A 19,871-nucleotide genomic window follows, 5' to 3' on the forward strand; every position below is an offset into this window, starting at 1 on the left:
GGTCTCATCAGGAGGATAAGATCATGTATAAAAGAAGAACAGACCAGAATACCTGATTCTTAACATATGATTAGGCTTTGGACCACAGATTTCTGCACCATTTCTTAAGTATGACTTCTGGAATTGAATTTTACGTTTTTAGCGAATATGCAAAGCAGGTAGATCTTACAGCAGTAAGTCTGCCATATATGCCATTAAAACAGTTTTCCATCACTTTATAAAAACTTCCCAGAGATGAGATCTTTATAAAAGAAATAAATAAGTACTTCTTACCCTCCCTAAACTCCCCCCACTCTGGTGGTCTCCATCAAAACTAGAATTGATAGCATCTGGTCTTTTCTGTCCACTGACCACCAGCCATGGGTCAGCTATGACATTAGGTGACCGGACGTCATTCTCCTAGAAGAGGGGATCCTGCGAATGGTGGAATCAACAATCAGGTGGCTCTACAGACAAGGCGCCATTACTTCTAGCTCCGGCAGAGACTATCCAAGCAGCGGTACAGAAGTGGAGGGGTTAGTAACATTTTTTTTTTTTAATAAGGTGGTGGAAAATCCCTCTAAGCTTCTCTGACCCATTTCTAACTTACAATATCTTCCTTCTGCATTCCAGGCAATTCTTCACAGATTGCTTGTCGGAGAGCTCTCAGTACAGAAACTACACTGGCAGGGAGACCAAAGTATTAAGAGTCAAGGAAATCCCACTACTGTGAAGATGAACGCAGCAGGGGGATCAGATATACGACTAACTAACCAACGTATGGAAGGTGATATGGTGGACATGATAAATGAACTGCAATAAGGAGTATCTGCCCGCCTGCACTGAAGTTAAGACTTTCTAACACTTCCAGATAGAGCTATTGCAATGAACATAACAGCAACTGGCACTTACTGCTACCAAATTACTGCATTTACAGAATTTTACCATTATAAAGAGGTGCTCGGCTTGAATCGATTTTTTTTTAACAAAAAGTATGTAAGCTTGTTAGGAGTGTGGGCAAGTCGTCTTGTGACTTTTATAATCTGCTCTGCATTTATTCCTCAAAATAAGGCTTGGGGGGGGGGGGGGGGGGGATCTGACAAACATATCGCTTGACAGTCTTGTTGTTAGGCAATGGGTCATAGCAACCAGACAACCAGTCCAGCATACAGCTGATATGGTGTATACCAAAAGGACACCTTTGGCATACAACAAGTAGATGAAGTCCTTTAGGTAGTTTATAAATTAGGTTTATGGCGGTCAGAAGTGGTGCCATTTCTGGAAATTGCCTTTAGAGACATAGGTTGTGAACATATCTTACTGGTCTTCTTATTTTACAAATCTTGCTAAATTATTAACTTTGTGATTTGTACTCACTTTAGACATCTTACATCATATTCTGACAATAACTGTAGCTTGGAGGTTGCAGGGTACATCTTACAAAATGAATTAAAGAAAAAATAAAGTATCATGTTAAATTAATATTACGTTGGGAGTATGCAGTTGATCTACATGCAATATTGTAATAATCCCCCCCACACTTAACTGTAGAAATATGTTATGTGGTGTCAGCCCTGCTAGCAAAAAAAAGCAACAGGAGTCTGGAATGCAAGATATCTATGCATGCTATACTAATATGGCAAACTTGGACACGGTTGTCACAAGATCCTTGTCGCAGAAAGTGTCTGGATTGAATACAATGAAAGATTAATAACGAGCGTAATTTGCTAAATATATCAAGGTATATATTTCCTGCTCTGTGTAATGAATTCCAGTTCAACCAATACAGTGCAAATTATGCAGCCCAGCTGAGGCCACCAGCAGCTCACGAATGTCTGCAGAATATCCTGGGGGCAACTTGCTGATAACTGGCGAGTGAAAGGCCAGTTTTACACGTCCAATATTCACGGTCCGAGTACAGGCCACGCTATCTAGGTTGGCCGAAGGTCTCCTGACTCAAACTCAACAGCTTCATGGGCCTACACAAAGTTGTCGAGTTCAGATCTGGACATCGTAGTCCACACCCAGTTCGTAAATGTTGGATGACCTTATTCTTCAAGTCCACCATCACTATCACTCTCTTAGCTGGTGCAACGCAATGCCCCACTCATAACAAGTACATTATGGAGGGATAGCATTACTCACAGGAAGCCATGACTTTTAACAGCAGAACGTATATATGTGTACATTAAACAAAATTCAGCGTGGGGCTCTCTCTCACAAGTGACGTTCTTTATTGAAAAAAAAAAAAAATCCAAAACGTATGGTTTGTGATTTCAGTCTAGTCTATTTCTGATGAGAAATACTAATCTAATAGTAATAATGAACTTCTGCAGTTTGGAAGGACTTTTTCCAAGTACAGAGCTCTCATATTTTTACCAGAGTCTGTTTTAGTAATAAATAATGTATACAGCATTTGTAATACATTAAATAATTTATCGGATGGACTACTTATTGGCCACTCTGATTTATAACATTTAGATAACAAAATAGTCTCTTGTTGCATGGGGTGTAAGAGAGTTTATTAAGCCATACCACCTCTAAACTCAGGAAAAAGTATTTACTAAAGGAATCCATTTCTGGGGCTATAAACTTTATATGTTAATATTGTTATTTTAGAATCAGATTGCTCATCTAAGAGGGAACAGTTATTACTTCGAAAGCCAGTGCTTTCTATTGCTTCTTGATAAGGTAAGACCACAGACATTCTATAACAACTAGCCAAATTTAACCCATTGCTCAGTTTGGGCCTCTAGGTATCCTGGCTAAGTGATGCCCTTTCTCCCTCATTGAGATTTGATCACTAATCATAGCAAAAAATCCTATTATACTCTATGGAGTTGGGAATGTGTAAAAAACAAGACAGTGGATTTCTATTTGGTCTTCCTCAAAATAGAAATAATATTCAGTGCTCGCTATGTTCACTTAAAAAACATCAGTCAGGAATACTAATTTTGGGTCATTTTGTTTACAACCAACATTTATAGCTCCCCATCCATTGTTATCAAATCAGTAAATCGTCACTTACAAATCCGATTAGTCAGATCCATTCCAAACTGAGCCCAACAACCTCAAAAACAATGATAGAAATTCTAGAATCGGAAATGGATGGAAAGCAACAAAACTCCCATGGAAACGCTGCTGTCGGCAAGCCTGATGCTCTGCTCGCTGTGAGTGTTTCTGCATTTTTGTCAAAATGTGTTTACTATTACATTATGTTGGGTTTGTTTTCCTTCCTATAAGGGATAGCCTAGGTCTTCTACTGCTGGCTGACCCCCATCTGCTGGTGATCTGCCTCGGGTTCCTCCTCCTCCACGTCTGCATTGTATTCTTCAAAAGTGTCGTCATCCACATCTGGGAGACCAAGTAGCTGTAGGAAATAAAAGACGGAATCCATCAGAGACCAGAACTCATTACGCAAGTAATATTAATAGCTCATAAGCAAAACAGCCAGGAGCAACTTGTGATACCGTTCTACATTACTAACTAAGCATTGTTGGATCTAAAGGCCTCCATACATGTTAGACTAATGGTGGTCTAACCTGCCAATCATTGACAGGTTCATCAGGCATTTTAATGCATCTGGGGGCGACCCAACAGATTATTGTGGGAGATGATAATTGGGCATGTCCTATTCTCCAGGAGATAAGTTGGCAGCAGAGATGTCCATCATCGGCTTTTTCATAGAGAACCCATGAGAATGAACACTCATGTATGGGAGAGATGGATGAGGTGGCTGACGGCACAACGATAAGACAACAGCCATCTTATGTGTATGGCAGGTTTAAGGCATAGCTCTCCTGTACCCAACAAAGTTTTCAAGAGAAGAAATAAAGAACCTAGCAGAATCTTTGACATTAAAAAATAGTAATGTGGTAAAAGACATTGCGATTTTTTTTCCTCTTACAACAATATGACATGGAGACTACCAACAAGTTGCGTGTATATAGAAAACACGGAAAATGGATTTTGTATTATTGGTGTTAACATGCTAATAGTGAACATTGCCCATCCGAAAACACACTTTCACTTGTATGAAACATACTAAAAGCTGTTGATGCCTTTTAAATGAATGTTGACCAAATCTACCCATTTTCATGTATGGATAGAGGAGGTTTCCCCTTCTTTAACTTTCTTCCAGATGATGTCAGGGGAGGGAAAGATCGGCAGTAAGAATTTTAAAGGCAAATCCTACTGTTCACATGTGAGATAAGTGGCTGCCAGAGAGCTGAGCACTTGTGTAGGGGGACACAGATGACCGGCGAACAGGTCTCTCACATGCATGGCTGGCTTTAAATTACATTTTAACATTAAATTTCAGAAAGGATAAATCATCATTTATATCTAGGGAGAGCCATTAAAGAGGATGTCGGGGCCTAGGTGTGATCCTCACTCCCAGAGCTTACCTACATTACAAGTGCCGTGAGAAGAGCTGTGCTGTAACAGAATGACCTACAATGCTATAGTGCCATCCTAGGTCTTGGGGTATAATGCCCCGGCAGAGGGGAAAAAGTGAACACCCCCAGAGGAGAAGCTGTTGTTAGCTCCCTCTTGGTTGAATAGGAAATTAGCACATCGGGAGCCATAAACTTTACACATCAATAACTCTGCAACGGAGAAAAGAAATAAAAACTATGTTTTATTCTTCTCTTCAGCTCCTTAATGATGAGGTAATCAATTTAACATGTAAAAAGTGGCAACAGGTCCTCTTTATTCTATACTTTGGGAGCCATTCGATAACCACAGGTGAACATCTGTGAGCCATGACCCCCAAAAATCAAATTCCCCAAATTTCTGGTCATCCAATGTTATGCCAGGAAATCAAGCTTATCTTTTCACTAGAAAGAGGAGCCATTATGGTGAATAGTGCTTGCTGAATACGGCATGGCTCTGCAGAGTGCCTGTAACACAAAAAGGGAGCAGTAGTCGCTGTATTGTGAGCAAAGCGGCAGTGAAACAGTTTCATTGTATTACTCATGGATAATGCAATATAATCATTAAAGTGTTGGCAAGATCCTCATCACAAGTCTCACAGCTTTAGCGTACTGCGGCCAAGCCAGATATTAATACAATGGTCAGGGATGAAGAACTCCATCTATACGGCTTTATCTCTAGCCGAGAATTACACATCCTGAATTGGCTACAAGAATTTTATTAAGAAAAACCTTTATGTAATCAAACAAATTAAATTCCTGGCTAGTCTGACAATCAAAGTGTCAGAAATGGATTCTGGTCAATGGCAAATAGCAAAGACACGGAACATGAGAGTCACGATGAGAGGTCTCTTTAGAATGGACATTTACCGTATATGTATTTGTTTTGCAATCTCTAGGGGCAGAGATGACCAAACCAAAATAGCCTTGGTACTGTGCCAATCACAGGCTGCAGTGGTCCTGACTTCTGAACGGAGCAGGAATTGCTTCCGGAAGCAGAGATCTGCTAGATTTGCGGGGGAGCGGGAAGGAGAGTATGCAATTTCTGCATGCATTTATTTTTTTTATATTATCCGTTTATTATTTTTAACACATCCAATGTATTTTCTATCACAGACAGCCCCTTTAAACTTTATTTTAGGATTATATTATGTGATCCAGTTATAAAAAGTTAAAGGGGACAAAGTCCCACCTGCAGTCACCCAAGTATGTTCTGTTGGGGTTAAATGAGATAAACTAACAGGACTTCAAGAGAAAGGAACGTGGAAGATTATTTTTGTGGCATATTCCCATTGCAATATAGGATTTACCATTACATAATGATCACACAGGGAACAATCTCTGGGACTCCCACCAATCCTGAGAATGGAGAGGCTGCATCATTTTTAGTTTTCCCTCCGGCACAGGGTGTTGCTGGTAAAACAGCTGTGCAGGTAACCGCTGTCTGGCCTATTCACCTGAAATGAGACGTACTGCAATAGGTGGCCTGGGAGTGCTCCTTTCAAGAGGATACAGGACCGAAGACCCCTTTGTTCTCAGAAATTGGAGCCCCAGAGATCATTAAAGACAATTAGCAGGATATGATCCTCCCTCCTCCAAAAAGAAAACTACGGAATTTAGAGGCTCATGTAGTTCATTCAAAGACAAATCCAGCAATACCTTTACATGGGCAGTCCGCTCCTCCATGACTGAGAAATCAGTGTATGAATTGATATGCAAATCAGACTTAAGAGCTATTTGTAGATCTGAAGCCTCTGTCACTCCAGCTCCACTTCCCGCCCAGCACCACCACCTCTTCCTTGACTGAAGGCTCCTTTGCCCGATTTCACACAACATAGAGCCAGTGAGTCAAGCAGTGCGGAATACAGCTGGAGTGACATACTTATTTCTCAGTAACGGGGGGACGGACTGGCCATGTAATGGTATTGCTAGACTTCTCTTTGAAAGAGCTACTTATGCATATGAATAGTTTGGGGGATGAAATCCTGCTGACAGATTCCATCCAAGAAATGACATATCTGAAGATGGAAATCTCTCATTAATGGATTGTGGACAAGTGGAGTCATCAGCAGGGGACTTTGACTACTATCAATGTACAAGTATCCAGTAACCTAGATTAAAAAAAAAAAAGATTTCCACATAAAATACAGAGAGAGCAGTCATTTATGTTTACTGGGCAACACAGTGGACTTACTGGCCTAAAAGACTTGAAGACTTTCTCCAGTATTTCATGAAGAGTTTTCTTCCCACAAGATGAAATGTAATCCTGAGCTAGCTGCAGGAAAGGCAAGCAGTCTTCACTTTCACTCCACACATGCTGCAAGACAATGAAGAAAATAATACCAATGAGCCATTATACCCCGCAACTATAAAATATGTAATGTAACACGATCGAGGCAGACCCCGCGGCAGGGGAAAAAAGGTCATTCCCGCCTTATGTATATGAGGAGACATCAAAGGATGATTATTTATACCCATCGGACTGTCATGTCTTCTGCCCACATATGCGCCAAGCACAGAGAATGCCCAATTTTGTCTTGTATCTGATTATAGTGTTCTGCTAGCACAACTATTGGAGATCATCATCTTTGTGTCTACAGGCTTTATTAATCAAAACTAATAATGGAGAGCTCATCATGTAATGTTGTGTAGAAGGAGATCGAGCGCTGGCTCAGATGGTCACCACCATTTCTTATTCCATGCTTCTAGCAACATCACAAAAACCTCCTACCTGGTCCAATAAGTCGCGGTTTTGCCATGCACCAAAAAGGACTTCAGTATTTTACAGCATTACTGCAGATTTTCTCCTTGGCTTGAAAAGTTAACCGTATAAATTATTCCACGACTCTTAAGGTCTTGGTCCCATATGCAAAAAAATAACAGGCAGTTTGCTAATAACTACCTGCCGGTCCTGCCGACTCAGAGGTCACGGGCAATTCCTCTGTTTCCACTGACATCACGTCATCAGAGCAGAATCAGCTCATCCGTTCTGTTAATCGGCATGAATCTGCCTGTCCTGTACAGGGACATTCTATCTCAGCTAAGTCAGTGATTTTCCCTGTATCATTTCACCATGTGTCAACAGAGCAGTGCCTTCTTTTCAGGTCTGCTCTATCATCGGGGCGTCTGTGCCAGTATCATGCCGATTGACAGCCTGCTCCCCACTGTCTAACTGCGGGGAGCCAGATGACAATCAGCAGGGCGATGGCAGTGACACCCCGTGGACAGAGCAGACTAGAAAAGAATCACTGCTCTGTTAACATGTGGTGAAATGATGTCGGGGAAATTTCTGAATGAGCTGAGAGCATAAAGAACAGACAAATACATTTGTTTTTAGCCCCATACACAAAATAAAAGCCCTAGATAACACCTTTAAAACTCTGGCTGCCTGTAGTTCCCAGTTTAAAGCTCACTGCAGTTGACTTGCACATTGTCCTCAATGATAAAAATGTGACTATAGCCCTATTGTGTTATCGATGCCTGTGTTTTGTATTTGCCAGGAGAATTCCCAATGTGTACATTATATATGGCTATGGTTCACCTGTCTGCTATGAAAAGACATTTAATAACAAGCATATCTGTTCAATTAACTAATTTAACTCTTAAGGTACCTTCACACTCAGCGACGCTGCAGCGATACCGACAACGATGTCGATCGCTGCAGCGTCGCTGTTTGGTCGCTGGAGAGCTGTCACACAGACAGCTCTCCAGCGACCAACGATGCCAGTAACCAGGGTAAACATCGGGTTACTAAGCGCAGGGCCGCGCTTAGTAACCCGATGTTTACCCTGGTTACCATCGTAAACGTAAAAAAAACCAAACACTTCATACTTACCTTCCGCTGTCTGTCCCCGGCGCTGTGCTTTCCTGCACCGACTGTGAGCACAGCGGCCGGAAAGCAGAGCGGTGACGTCACCGTTCTGCTTTCCGGCTGGCCGGCGCTCACAGCCAGTGCAGGAAAGCACAGCGCCGGGGACAGACAGCAGAAGGTAAGTATGTAGTTTTTTTTTTTTTTTTTTTAACTTTTACGCTGGTAACCAGGGTAAACATCGGGTTACTAAGCGCGGCCCTGCGCTTAGTAACCCGATGTTTACCCTGGTTACCAGTGAAGACATCGCTGAATCGGCGTCACACACGCCGATTCAGCGATGTCTGCAGGAGGTCCAGCGACGAAATAAAGTTCTGGACTTTCTGCAGCGACCAACGACATCACAGCAGGATCCTGATCGCTGCTGCCTGTCAAACTGAACGATATCGCTGGCCAGGACGCTGCAACGTCACGGATCGCTAGCGATATCGTTCAGTGTGAAGGTACATTTACTCTAAAAGGTTACCTGAAATCACAAGTAAGTGTGTGTACATGAGGAATAACACTATTCCTGGCCATTATATAGCTTGTACCCAACATTTTTAATCAATTTCCATCCCCGTGGGCTCCATCTGCATTTTTCAGTTCTCTCTGAGCTAGAGGATAGAGACAAGCAGTTATGATGTCTCGTATACACAGAACAGAAACATGAGGGATTCCTGCCCTCTAATCAAATCATCAAAAGCATCAGCATGGTCGACAATAAGTATTGGTACTGAACTGTGTGGCTGTGAATCCAGGATATAAAAGGTGTTGTCTTAGGCCTCTTTCACACTTCTGTTTTTTTTTTTTTACTATTAGTCACAATCCGTCAAAATTTTGAAAAGACGGATTTTGTGCTACCTGTAAAAAACGGATGCACTGGAGCCGTTTTTTTTGACGATTCCAATGCATCCTAGAAGGCTATGTGCACACATTGTGCATGAGTCTTCGCCAAGGTTTTTCGCTGCGAAAACGCATACACAACCCATGATAAAAATAATTAAAAAATAAAAAAATCGTGATATTCTTACCTTCCGGCGTACCGCGCAGACCCTGCAGCCTTCCCGATGCTCCGTTCCCAGTGACGCATAGCGAGACCGCTACATCATCGGGTCATTTCGCTATGCATCACTGGGAACCGGAGCTGCCGGCAGCATTGCGAGCATTGGGGGAGGGGGGGGGAGCGCCGGAAGGTAAGAATATCACGATTTTTTTATTATTTTTTTTTACCATTATATCTTTTTACAATTGATGCTGCAAAAAAGAAGAGAGAGAGAAAATTCTTCCGCGCACGCTCAGTTTGAAAAGACGTCATCCTTCGCTGGATTCCTGCTTTTCACAGTCAGCGACGGATCCTGCGCTGCCCATCGTTGGCTATAATGGAAGCCTATGGACGCAGGATCCGTCGCTGACTGTGAAAAGCAGGAATCCAGCGAAGGATGACGTCTTTTCAAACTGAGCGTGCGCGGAAGAATTTTCTCTCTTCTTTTTTGCAGCATCAATAGTAAAAAGATATAATGGTAAAAAAAAAAATAAAATCGTGATATTCTTACCTTTTCTGACGTACAGAAAAAACGTTCCTCGTTCCAGTGCACGACGGATGAAACGGAAGGCCATCCGTCACTAATAGAAGTCTATGAGAAAAAAACGGATCCAGCAGCAATATTTGCTAGATCCGTTTTTTGTTTTTTTTCCCCCTTCCACAAAATGACGGATTGTGACGGAAACAGAAAGATGGAAATGTGAAAGAGGCCTTATCCTGTGTTCTGAAATAAACTGCAACCCAGCAGCCTGCTTTTCAGGGACGGTGCACTCCAACTTGATTACAGTTCAGACCCATAGCGTCACTGGCCTGAACTGTGCGCTTCCCAAATTCTTATGAGAACTTGTACAGCACATCCTGCATTGTACTTCTGTACCTAATGTATTATATATTTTAGGAGTCAGTGTCGGCCCATTTCATACCATCTCCAACTCCACCAAAATGGACACCGACTCAAAGGCCCTGGTCGTGACATCACGTGAAGTGGGAGAACCACCGGCAGGAGCAGTCTGTGACTGGGGAGATCGTCACACGGCAAATCAAGCAGGTAAGGCCTGCCCATAAGTGCTTAGCTACTTAAAAAGGGGAAAAAAAAAATGTCCCCGATAACTTTAATTGTTTGGAGGTACATCCCCTACTACAGAACATCACTACCTTCAAGCTACAAGTGGCAACCAGAAATTTCACCAATATGGCAGTTTACATAGCATACACACCGCAGGAGCTCAGCTGTACAAGAAGTCTGACTTCTGCAGCGGATTGTGGAACAACTCCTCTTGTATCCATGGGCTGTAACTATACTCTGGTTGCAGTAAACTATTGCAGACATTTGGGTGGCTACTTAAAATAAAAAAAAAAAAAAAAAAACATTTAAAAGATGTTTTTTTTTTTTTAACTCCAGGTCTTAAAAATTGAGAATTTTATTGGCCAAAATAAGGATTGCACTCCCATAAAAGCCTATGGTTAAGCAGCGCTCCTTAACCCCTTCATGACCCAGCCTATTTTGACCTTAATGACCTGGCCATTTTTTGCAATTCTGACCAGTGTCCCTTTATGAGGTAATAACTCGGGAACGCTTCAACGGATCCTAATGGTTCTGAGACTGTTTTTTCGTGACATATTGGGCTTCATGTAAGTGGTAAATTTAGGTCAATAATTTTTGTGTTTATTTGTGAAAAAAATGGAAATTTAGCTAAAATTTTGAAAATTTCGCAATTTTCAAATTTTGAATTTTTATTCTGTTAAACCAGAGAGTTATGTGACACAAAATAGTTAATAAATAACATTTCCCACATGTATACTTTACATCAGTACAATTTTGGAGACAACATTTTTTTTTGCTAGGAAGTTATAAGGGTTAAAATTTGACCAGCGATTTCTCACTTTTACAACGAAATTTACAAAACCATTTTTTTAGGGACCACCTCCCATTTGAAGTCAGTTTGAGGGTCTGTATGGCTGAATATACTCAAAAGTGACACCATTCTAAAAACTGCACCCCTCAAGGTGCACAAAACCACATTCAGGAAGTTTATTAACCCTTCAGGTACTTCACAGCAGCAGAAGCAACATGGAAGGAAAAAATGAACATTTAACTTTTTAGTCACAAAAATGATCTTTTAGCAACAATTTTTTTATTTTCCCAAGGGTAAAAAGAGAAACTGGACCCCAAACGTTATTGTACAATTTGTCCTGAGTACGCCGATACCCATATGTGGGGGGAACCAATGTCTGGGCGCATGACAGGGCTCTGAAGGGAAAGAGCGCCATTTGACTTTTTCAATGAAAAATTGGCTCCAATCTTTAGAAGACACCATGTCGCGTTTGGAGAGCCCCTGTGTGCCTAAACATTTGAGCTCCCCCACAAGTGACCCCATTTTGGAAACTAGACCCCCCAAGTAGCTTATCTAGATGCATAGTGAGCACTTTGAACCCCCATGTGCTTCACAAATTGATCCGTAAAAATGAAAGTACTTTTTTTTTTTTTTTTCTCCACAAAAAATTTATTTTAGCCTCAATTTTTTCATTTTGACAGATCGGGTGAAATTGGAGTTAACCCTTTAAACCGATCTGCAGGGACGCGATCGCTCCATGACGCCACATAGGCGTCACAGGTCGGATTGGCACCGACTTTCATGACGCCTATGTGGCGTCAAAGGTCGGAAAGGGGTTAAAATGTCCCTAACGGCACTTTCCATTACTCAGATGATTATTGTAACTCTGGACCAATATATTTTGAAAAGAAATGCATCTAAATTCCCTGCACTTCAGTATTTTTCAAACAAACATTTTGGTGAATATGTAAATAAAGAGACAACTTCTAGGAGCATTGTAGTGGCCTCCTTAAAGGAAACTTGTCACTTGAAAACAAACAAACAAAAAAACAACAACAAAAAACAACAACACACTATTAACCTGCAGATATGGGGTTAATCTGCTGGTTAAAGGGAACCTGTCACCCCTCTCAGGCGTTTGTAACTAAAAGAACCACCTTGTGCAGCACAAATACTGCATTCTGACAAGGTGGCTCTTTTAGTTATGATGCCTGCACACGCTGAAATAAACGCTTATAAAATGTGCCCCCTCATACCGTGAAATCACTAGGGAGGCGGGTCTTTCCTTCCTAATCAGACGCAGCACAGCCGTCACTCCGGAGCTGTGAGCGCCGCCTCCTCTTGCTGCATTATCGTTCCCTGCGCTGTAAGTACAAAGGACAGCGCAACTGCGCACGCCCGAAAAAAACCAAAACTTAATGCGCAGGCGCCGGGGACGATAATGCTGCAAGAGGAGGCACAGATTTGTAATGATGTTCAGATCAGGGGACTGTGAGGGCCATTGTAAAGCCTTGCACCTTTTGAGATAATCTATTGTGGATTTTGACATGTGTTTAGGATCATTATACATTTGTAGAAGCCATCCTCTTTCCAACTTCAGCTTTTTTATGTATGGTGTTATGTTTGCATCAAGAATTTGTTGAAATTCTTCCCTCAACCCATGAAGTGTTCCCTGTGCCATTGGCTGCAACACAACCCCAAAGCTTGATAGATCACTTCCATTGCTTAATGGTTGGCGAGATGTTCTTTTTCTGACATTATGTGCCCTTTTTTCTCCACACATACCATTGACCTTTCCGGCTAAAGAGTTCTATTTTAAACTCATCAGTACACAGGATTGTTTCCTAAATGCATCAGGCTTGTATAGATGTTCTTTTACATAGTTATGATGCTGAATTTTATGGTGAGGATGCAGGAGAGGCTTTTTTCTGATGACTCTTCGATGAAGGCCATATTTGAGCAGGTGTCTCTGAACAGTAGGAACAATGTACAACTCCAGAGTCTGCTAAATCTTTCTCAAGGTCTTTTGCAGTCAAGCAGGGGTTCTGATTTGCCTCTCTAGCAATACGAGCAGCTCTCACTAAAATTTTGCTTGATCTTCCAGACCTTATCTTGACCTCCACCATTTCTGTTAACTGCCTTTTCTTAAATACATTTCAATTTGAGGTAAGAGCAACTTGAAAATGCTTTGTTATCGTCTTATAGCCTTCTCCTGCTTTTTGGACCTCCACCATTTTCATTTTCAGAGTGTTAGGCAGCTGCTTAGAAAAACTCATGCCTGTGAGAGCGTGAGAAAATATTCAAAAAAAATTCTCTTGCTCATAATTCATGAGTTAATGCCAGCAGAGGGCGCAGCACCGCAAAGTCTACAAAGCGAAGTTCCCCTGCATTCCATTCATTCCCCAGTTTTTACAACCAGGAGCAACAGCTACATTGGCAGGCTCCTGGTTCTAAATGTATTTAACCCCTTCAGATGGATTTACAGAGTGGGACATGAGGTGTGGGATATCGTTGCTTTTTTATGGTTTTTTTTTTACAAAACGAGTGTCTTCAGGTGGATTACAATAAAGATTTTAAAACTGTGTGTGTGTGTGTGTGTGTGTGTGTGTGTGTGTGTGTGTGTGTGTGTGTGTGTGTGTGTGTGTGTATTATTAACCCTTTACTACTGTTGGATTAATAATGGATAGGTGTCTTATTGACATCTTTCCATTATTAACCAGGCTTAATGTCACCTTACATTAGCAAGGTGACATTAACCCTTTATTACCCCATATCCCACCGCTACAGGGGAGTGGGAATAGAGAGGATAAGTGCCAGAACAGGCACATCTTACAGATGTGCCTTTTTTGGGGTGGCTGGGGGCAGATGTTTTTAGCCGGGGGGGGGGGGGGGGGGGGAGCAATAACCATGGTTTCCCCTTAGGCTATTAATATCTGCCCTCAGTCACTGGGTTTCCCACTCTGGCGGTGAAAATTGCGCGGGAGCCCACGCCAGATTTTTCCGTGATTTAACCCTTTATTTTAACAGCTAGAGCCACCAAATTTTGCACACAGACACTACTAACATTAGTAGTGAGGAATATGTAAAAAAATAAGGGATATGAAATGGTTTACTGTATGTAAACCATGTCTCATATCATGCCTGATAAGGAGATAGCAAAAGCCGGCAATTGAATTACAGGCTTTTAAGAATATATATATATATATATATTTTTTTTTTTTCACGAGTATTTGAGCCCATGGATCCATTCTATGTCCATTTTGCAAGTCGGCGAGAAAATCTCACCTTTCGGATGCCATACAGATGGCACACGGATAATTTTTAGAGAAAAGAAAAAATTGCATCCTCGCGTTGAATACGGATCACTGTTTAGGAACTTGTCTGCGTATTGCGCCTGTAAAAAACTGACTATTTCCCTACGCTAAGTGTGACCCCGGCCTAACAGTAATTTTGACAAGGGGTGCCCAAACTTTTACATGCCAGTGTAGGTCTTTCAAAGACAAGTCCAGCAATACCTTTACATGGTCAGTCTGTTCCTTCATTACTGAGAATGCAGCATTTGAATGGATTAAAGTGGTTTTCGGGAACTATTTTATTTTTTCTTATGGGCCTAGGAACTATTTGCCTGTAAGTTCCTAACTACCGGCTTGTTGTGCCCGGCACCAATCTTTGCCGGCCCAGAGCAGTCACGGACCACTCCTGCTGGTGATTCTACAGCTTACGGTGATGTCCCATCGACAGAGTAACCTCCTCCTCTATCCTCTTGATGGTGTGTGTCTGCCGATGTCATGCTGATTGACAACTGACTCCCCACTGCATTACTCTCAGGAAGAGAAAGAGCAAAATTGCAGGCAGGAGCAGTCTGTGTTCCCTCGGAGTCAGCGCCAGGCAGTGAGTTAGAAGCTACCTGCCTTTCAGTTCTTAGAACCATGAAAAAGAATTGTCCTTTTAAGCAAATGAGCCTTAAATGCTTTCGGCGCATTGAAGCTCTTCTCAAGCTTCAGTCACTAAAGCTCTATTTCCAAAAAGGGCTGCCTCCTCCTGCTTGACTGATCACTCCTGTATTGTGGGACTTCAATTAAAGGAGCTGTCAGTCAAGCAAGAGGAGGCAGCGCTTGTCAGGCAATAGAGCCGGAGTGATAGAGGCTTGAAAAGAGCTTCCACACTTCTAAAGCTCTTCAGCCCCATTTGTATATGATTTCAAACACGGATTTCTCAGTAACAGTAAGAGACACCAGGTGCAGCACCGGACCCAGGGCGAGCAAGTACACAACAGTTGCATGAGGACAAGGGTTTGCCAAAACGGCAAAAAAAACCTTGAAATTCATTTTCCCAATATGACAAGTTATTCACCATTCACAAAATAGGGGACAACTTGTTAACGCTTACGATGCCCCCTGATGAACAGGGGAGAAACACGCGTTGGGGCAGCAGGGACACGTGGAAACCAGCTACACTGCATGTAACCCCTCATTATACTATATCAAGTTCAGTCATGTTATCTAGACCATTCTAATTACTACGTATGTGCTGAATTACGGTAACCCTTATGGGTGCCATTCCATCATATGCAGCACTTTGTTACAATATTGGTTGCATTTGATGATTTTATTAAAGTGAGCCTGTCACTAGGTTTGGCCTATATAAGATACGGCTGCTACCTTTGGTGACTGATATACAGCATAAGCCCCTGATCCGACCTGCAAGAGAAGAAAAATAAGTCTTATTACACTCACCCGGGGGGGGGGGGGGGGGGGGCGGTCCCATCCGATGGGTGTCGCAGGTCCTGGTCCAGTGCCTCCCATCTTCTTGTGATGGCGCCCTCCTGCTTACTTCATGGCTTCCCAGCATTGCGCTCCTGCACAGGCGAACTTATCTGTGCTGTTGAGGGCAGAGCCAAGTACTGCAGTGCGCAGGAGCCCGGCCTTTCTGACCTTTCCCGATGCCTGTACGCTGCAGTACTTTACTCTGACTTCAACAGGGCAGATAAGTACCCCTGCACAGGAGCGCGATGCCGGGGAACCATGAAGTAAGCAGGAAGGCGGCATCACAAGAAGATGGGAGGCGCCGGACCAGGACCTGTGACACCCATCGGAACGGACCGCCCCCCGGGTGAGTATAATAAAAGTTACCGTATATACTCGAGTATAAGCCGAGATTTTCAGCCCATTTTTGGGGGCTGAAAGTCCCCCTCTCGGCTTATACTCGAGTCATACCCAGGGTCGGCAAAGGAGGGGGAGCGGGGGCTGTCTAATTATACTCACCTGCTCCTGGTGCGGTGCCTGTAGGTCCCTGGCTTCCCGACGCCCCAGCTTCTTCCTGTACTGAGCGGTCATATGGTACTGCTCATTACAGTATTGAATATGCGGCTCCACCTCCCATAGGGGTGGAGCCACATATTCATTACTGTAATGAGCGGTAACGGTGACCGCTCAGTACAGGAAGAAGCTGCGGCGTCGGGAGGCCAGGGACCGCTCCAGGAGCAGGTGAGTTTAAAGGGGAGGGGAGCAGCGCTGCGCGATATTCACCTGCTCCCCGTTCCGGCGCCGCCCCTTCTTCAGAATCTTCTGCAGTGATGCTCAGATCAGAGGGCGCGGTGATGTGGTTAGTGCACGCCCTCTGCCTGACCGTCAGTGCAGAAGATGCTGAAGATGGAGCGGAGCCGTAACGAGGAGCAGGTGAATATTGAAAGTGCCAGGGGCCTGAGCGACGAGAGGCGAGTATGTAATTTTTTTTTTTTTTTATCACAGCAACAGCAAATGGGGCAAGTGTTCTTATGGTGCCATAACTTTTGTGCAGCACTATATGGGGCAAGTGTCTGTATGGGGCCATAATCAGCATTTGTGCAGCATTTTTGGGGGCAAGTGTCTGTATGGGGCCATAATCAGCATTTGTGCAGCATTTTTGGGGGCAAGTGTCTGTATGGGGCCATAATCAGCATTTGTGCAGCATTTTTGGGGGCAAGTGTCTGTATGGAGCAACTTATAGGGCCATAATCAACGTTTGTGCAGCACTATATGGGGCAAATGTCTGTATAGAGCATCTTATGGGGTCATAATCAACAATTGTGCAGCATTATATTGGGCAAATGTGTCTATGGAGCATCTTATGGGGCCATTATTAACCTTTATGCAGCATTATATGGGGCATATTTTAATATGGAGCATCTTATGGGGCCATCATAAACTGTATGGAGCATTATATGGGGCTTTATTTTGTATGGAGCATCTTATGGGGCCCATCATAAACTGTATGGAACATTATATGGGGCTCCTGATTCAATATGGATATTCAAAAACACTTAACCTACTGATGTCTCAATTAATTTTACTTTTATTGGTATCTATTTTTATTTTTGACATTTACCGGTAGCTGCTGTATTTCCCACCCTAGGCTTATACTCGAGTCATTAAGTTTTCCCAGTTTTTTGTGGCAAAATTAGGGGGGAGGGGAGGGGGGGGGGGGGGTCGATCGGCTTATACTCGGGTCGGCTTATACTCGAGTATATACGGTACCTTTCTTCACTTGCAGGTCGGATCGGGGGTTTATCTACAGTGTTACGTATATCAGCCCTGAAAGGTGGTGCCCATATCTTATATTGGCCAAATCTGGTGACAGGTTCGCTTTAACTTTTGTAAACAAATATTTTGAGGGTTAAAATTTACTGTCTGTCTTAGGCTTTTCTTTATGCCATCTGCTAGTATGTGTCTCTGATGATAAGGAGCCTGCTGAAAACTCTTCCTGAAAGTACAGGAAGTGTAAGTCTGAAAAATTCAGTGGCCAGTGCGAAGCAATTTTTTTTAAATGCATGTAACAAAAACACTGCTTTTAGAGAGGTCATTTCTGATGAGGAGATCCCTTAAACTTTGAGACTCGAAGCTAATGACTCGGGTAACGGACCACACAAGTCTTCACACTCCAGTGTTTCTTTCTATCATTATTTATACATGGTCGGCTACAAGCCCTACGGAATATCACACGCTGGTGTCCAAAAATTAACCAGAACCAATGTTACCGCGTGAAGCAGATAAATGATGACATCCCTCAAGGACCGCTCCTTACTGGCCCACCTCTGGGCATGAAGAAGCCAACAGCTCTTTACTTGGGGATAAGAACAAAATCTACTGTTCGGTGCCTGCCCACCTATGTGACTGGAGGGGGGGGGGGGGGGCTGCCACATACGTGACTGGAGGGGGGGGCTGCCCACATACGTGACTGGAGGGGGGGGGGCTGCCCACATACGTGACTGGAGGGGGGGCTGCCCACATACGTGACTGGAGGGGGGGGGGCTGCCCACATACGTGACTGGAGGGGGGGGGCTGCCCACATACGTGACTGGAGGGGGGGGGCTGCCCACTTATGTGACTGGAGGGGGGGGCTGCCCACATACGTGACTGGAGGGGGGGGGGGGCTGCCCACATACGTGACCGGAGGGGGGGGCTGCCCACATACGTGACTGGAGGGGGGGGGGCTGCCCACATACGTGACCGGAGGGGGGGGCTGCCCACATACGTGACTGGAGGGGGGGGGCTGCCCACTTATGTGACTGGAAGGGGGGGGGGAGCTGCCCACCTCTGTACCCAGGGGTGCCACCTCCATCATCTACTGCTTATTGTCAGGCACATGTGATACTGCAGCATGTAATTGTGCCCTGTGTAGATGCCATGGCACGCTGGCACTGTGCTGGCCCAGTGAGTAATCTTCCAGGGCAGTGGCCTGCATGGCTCTGTGCAGGGGAGCAGCTGTTGGCGGTATGTATGGTGGGCGATGATGCCAGTGGTGGCTGCTGCCCATACACACAGTGCCAGGCCTGAACCCTGCAGTGCAGCAGCAGGACACGTGCCAGCCCATCACAAACACTAGGCCTATGGGATACACGAGCAGTGCCCACCATGACAAGCCCCCTCCTGCACGCCCGCCATGCCCACCAGGCCTCGTCCGCAGCGCAGGCACCTGGCACATCGCAATACTCACAAAATTGTCCCCGCAGCCGTTGTCAGGGCACAGCACGTAGAAGGAGACCCCGGGGTCGGCGTAGAAGTCCATCCTCCGCTCCGATTCCTCGGTGGCGATCAGATCGAAAGGGGTGTTCGCGCACCATTTGTCGGCGACGTCCGCCAGCTGCTGAAAATCCATCGTGGCCGCGCTGCGATCTCCCGGTGACAGCTATGTATGCATTGTTTACATGCTGCTCGGGGAGGGCGGGGGCAGGAAGGCCGCGGCGGCGGCGGCGGCGGCGGAGATGCAGCGGGTGCTCGGGTATTGTTCACCTCCCCAGCCGCTCCGAGCGCAGCTGCCGCGTGACGGAGATAATGCAGGGCGGTGACGTCACGGCAGGCCCTGCCTTGCGAACAGCTGGGTCGTCAGTCCCCGTGACGTCATTAAGGCGGTGCCCAACCGGCGGCTGCGCTCGCTGCTGAGAGGATGAAAGCTGCAGCATCCCCGGCGTTATAGCCCCGCGCCCTGCTCACCGCACCGCACAGCACCGGCAGAGTGCATGGCTGACAGGGGAACTCCACCTATAAAGCCGCACAACTCGCCCTCCTCTAGTGCTGCCATAACCTGCTGCAGGGCAGCTACACACTGTGCAGGGCCCCTCAGCTCCAGGGTGTGTGGGGTCACCGTCTCGGGCTGCTGAGTTCTGGGCAAACAAGTCATCAAGCACAAAAAGTCGCAACATTTTTGTGAAATGTGAGACTGTAAAAATGTAGCACTTGTTGTCATGTGAAAAA

The 19,871-nt window shown here is 44.5% G+C and overlaps 1 protein-coding gene across 1 annotated transcript; it reads right to left on the reverse strand.

Annotated features, from left to right (window-relative positions):
* Positions 1–2,219: 2,219 nt before the first annotated feature.
* MTURN (maturin, neural progenitor differentiation regulator homolog) lies at positions 2,220–19,636 on the reverse strand. Its single transcript, XM_069730052.1, has 3 exons — positions 19,114–19,636; positions 6,607–6,729; positions 2,220–3,349 (listed from the first exon to the last, which is right to left on the reverse strand). The coding sequence occupies exons 1-3, from the start codon at positions 19,273–19,275 to the stop codon at positions 3,239–3,241; spliced, it is 396 nt and encodes a 131-aa protein (XP_069586153.1). The 5' UTR covers positions 19,276–19,636; the 3' UTR covers positions 2,220–3,238.
* Between the last annotated feature and the right edge of the window lie 235 nt (positions 19,637–19,871).

Source organism: Ranitomeya imitator, chromosome 6, assembly GCF_032444005.1.
Source record: "Ranitomeya imitator isolate aRanImi1 chromosome 6, aRanImi1.pri, whole genome shotgun sequence".
Taxonomy (NCBI): Eukaryota; Metazoa; Chordata; class Amphibia; order Anura; family Dendrobatidae; genus Ranitomeya; species Ranitomeya imitator.

Coding starts and splice junctions, on each gene's coding strand:
- MTURN (XM_069730052.1), bottom strand. CDS start 19,275: ATGGATTTTCAGCAGCTGGCGGACGTCGCCGACAAATGGTGCGCGAAC. Junction 6,730..19,113: donor ACGGCTGCGGGGACAATTTT/GTGAGTATTGCG, acceptor ATTGTCTTGCAG/CATGTGTGGAGTGAAAGTGA. Junction 3,350..6,606: donor TCTTCAAGTCTTTTAGGCCA/GTAAGTCCACTG, acceptor TATTTCCTACAG/CTACTTGGTCTCCCAGATGT.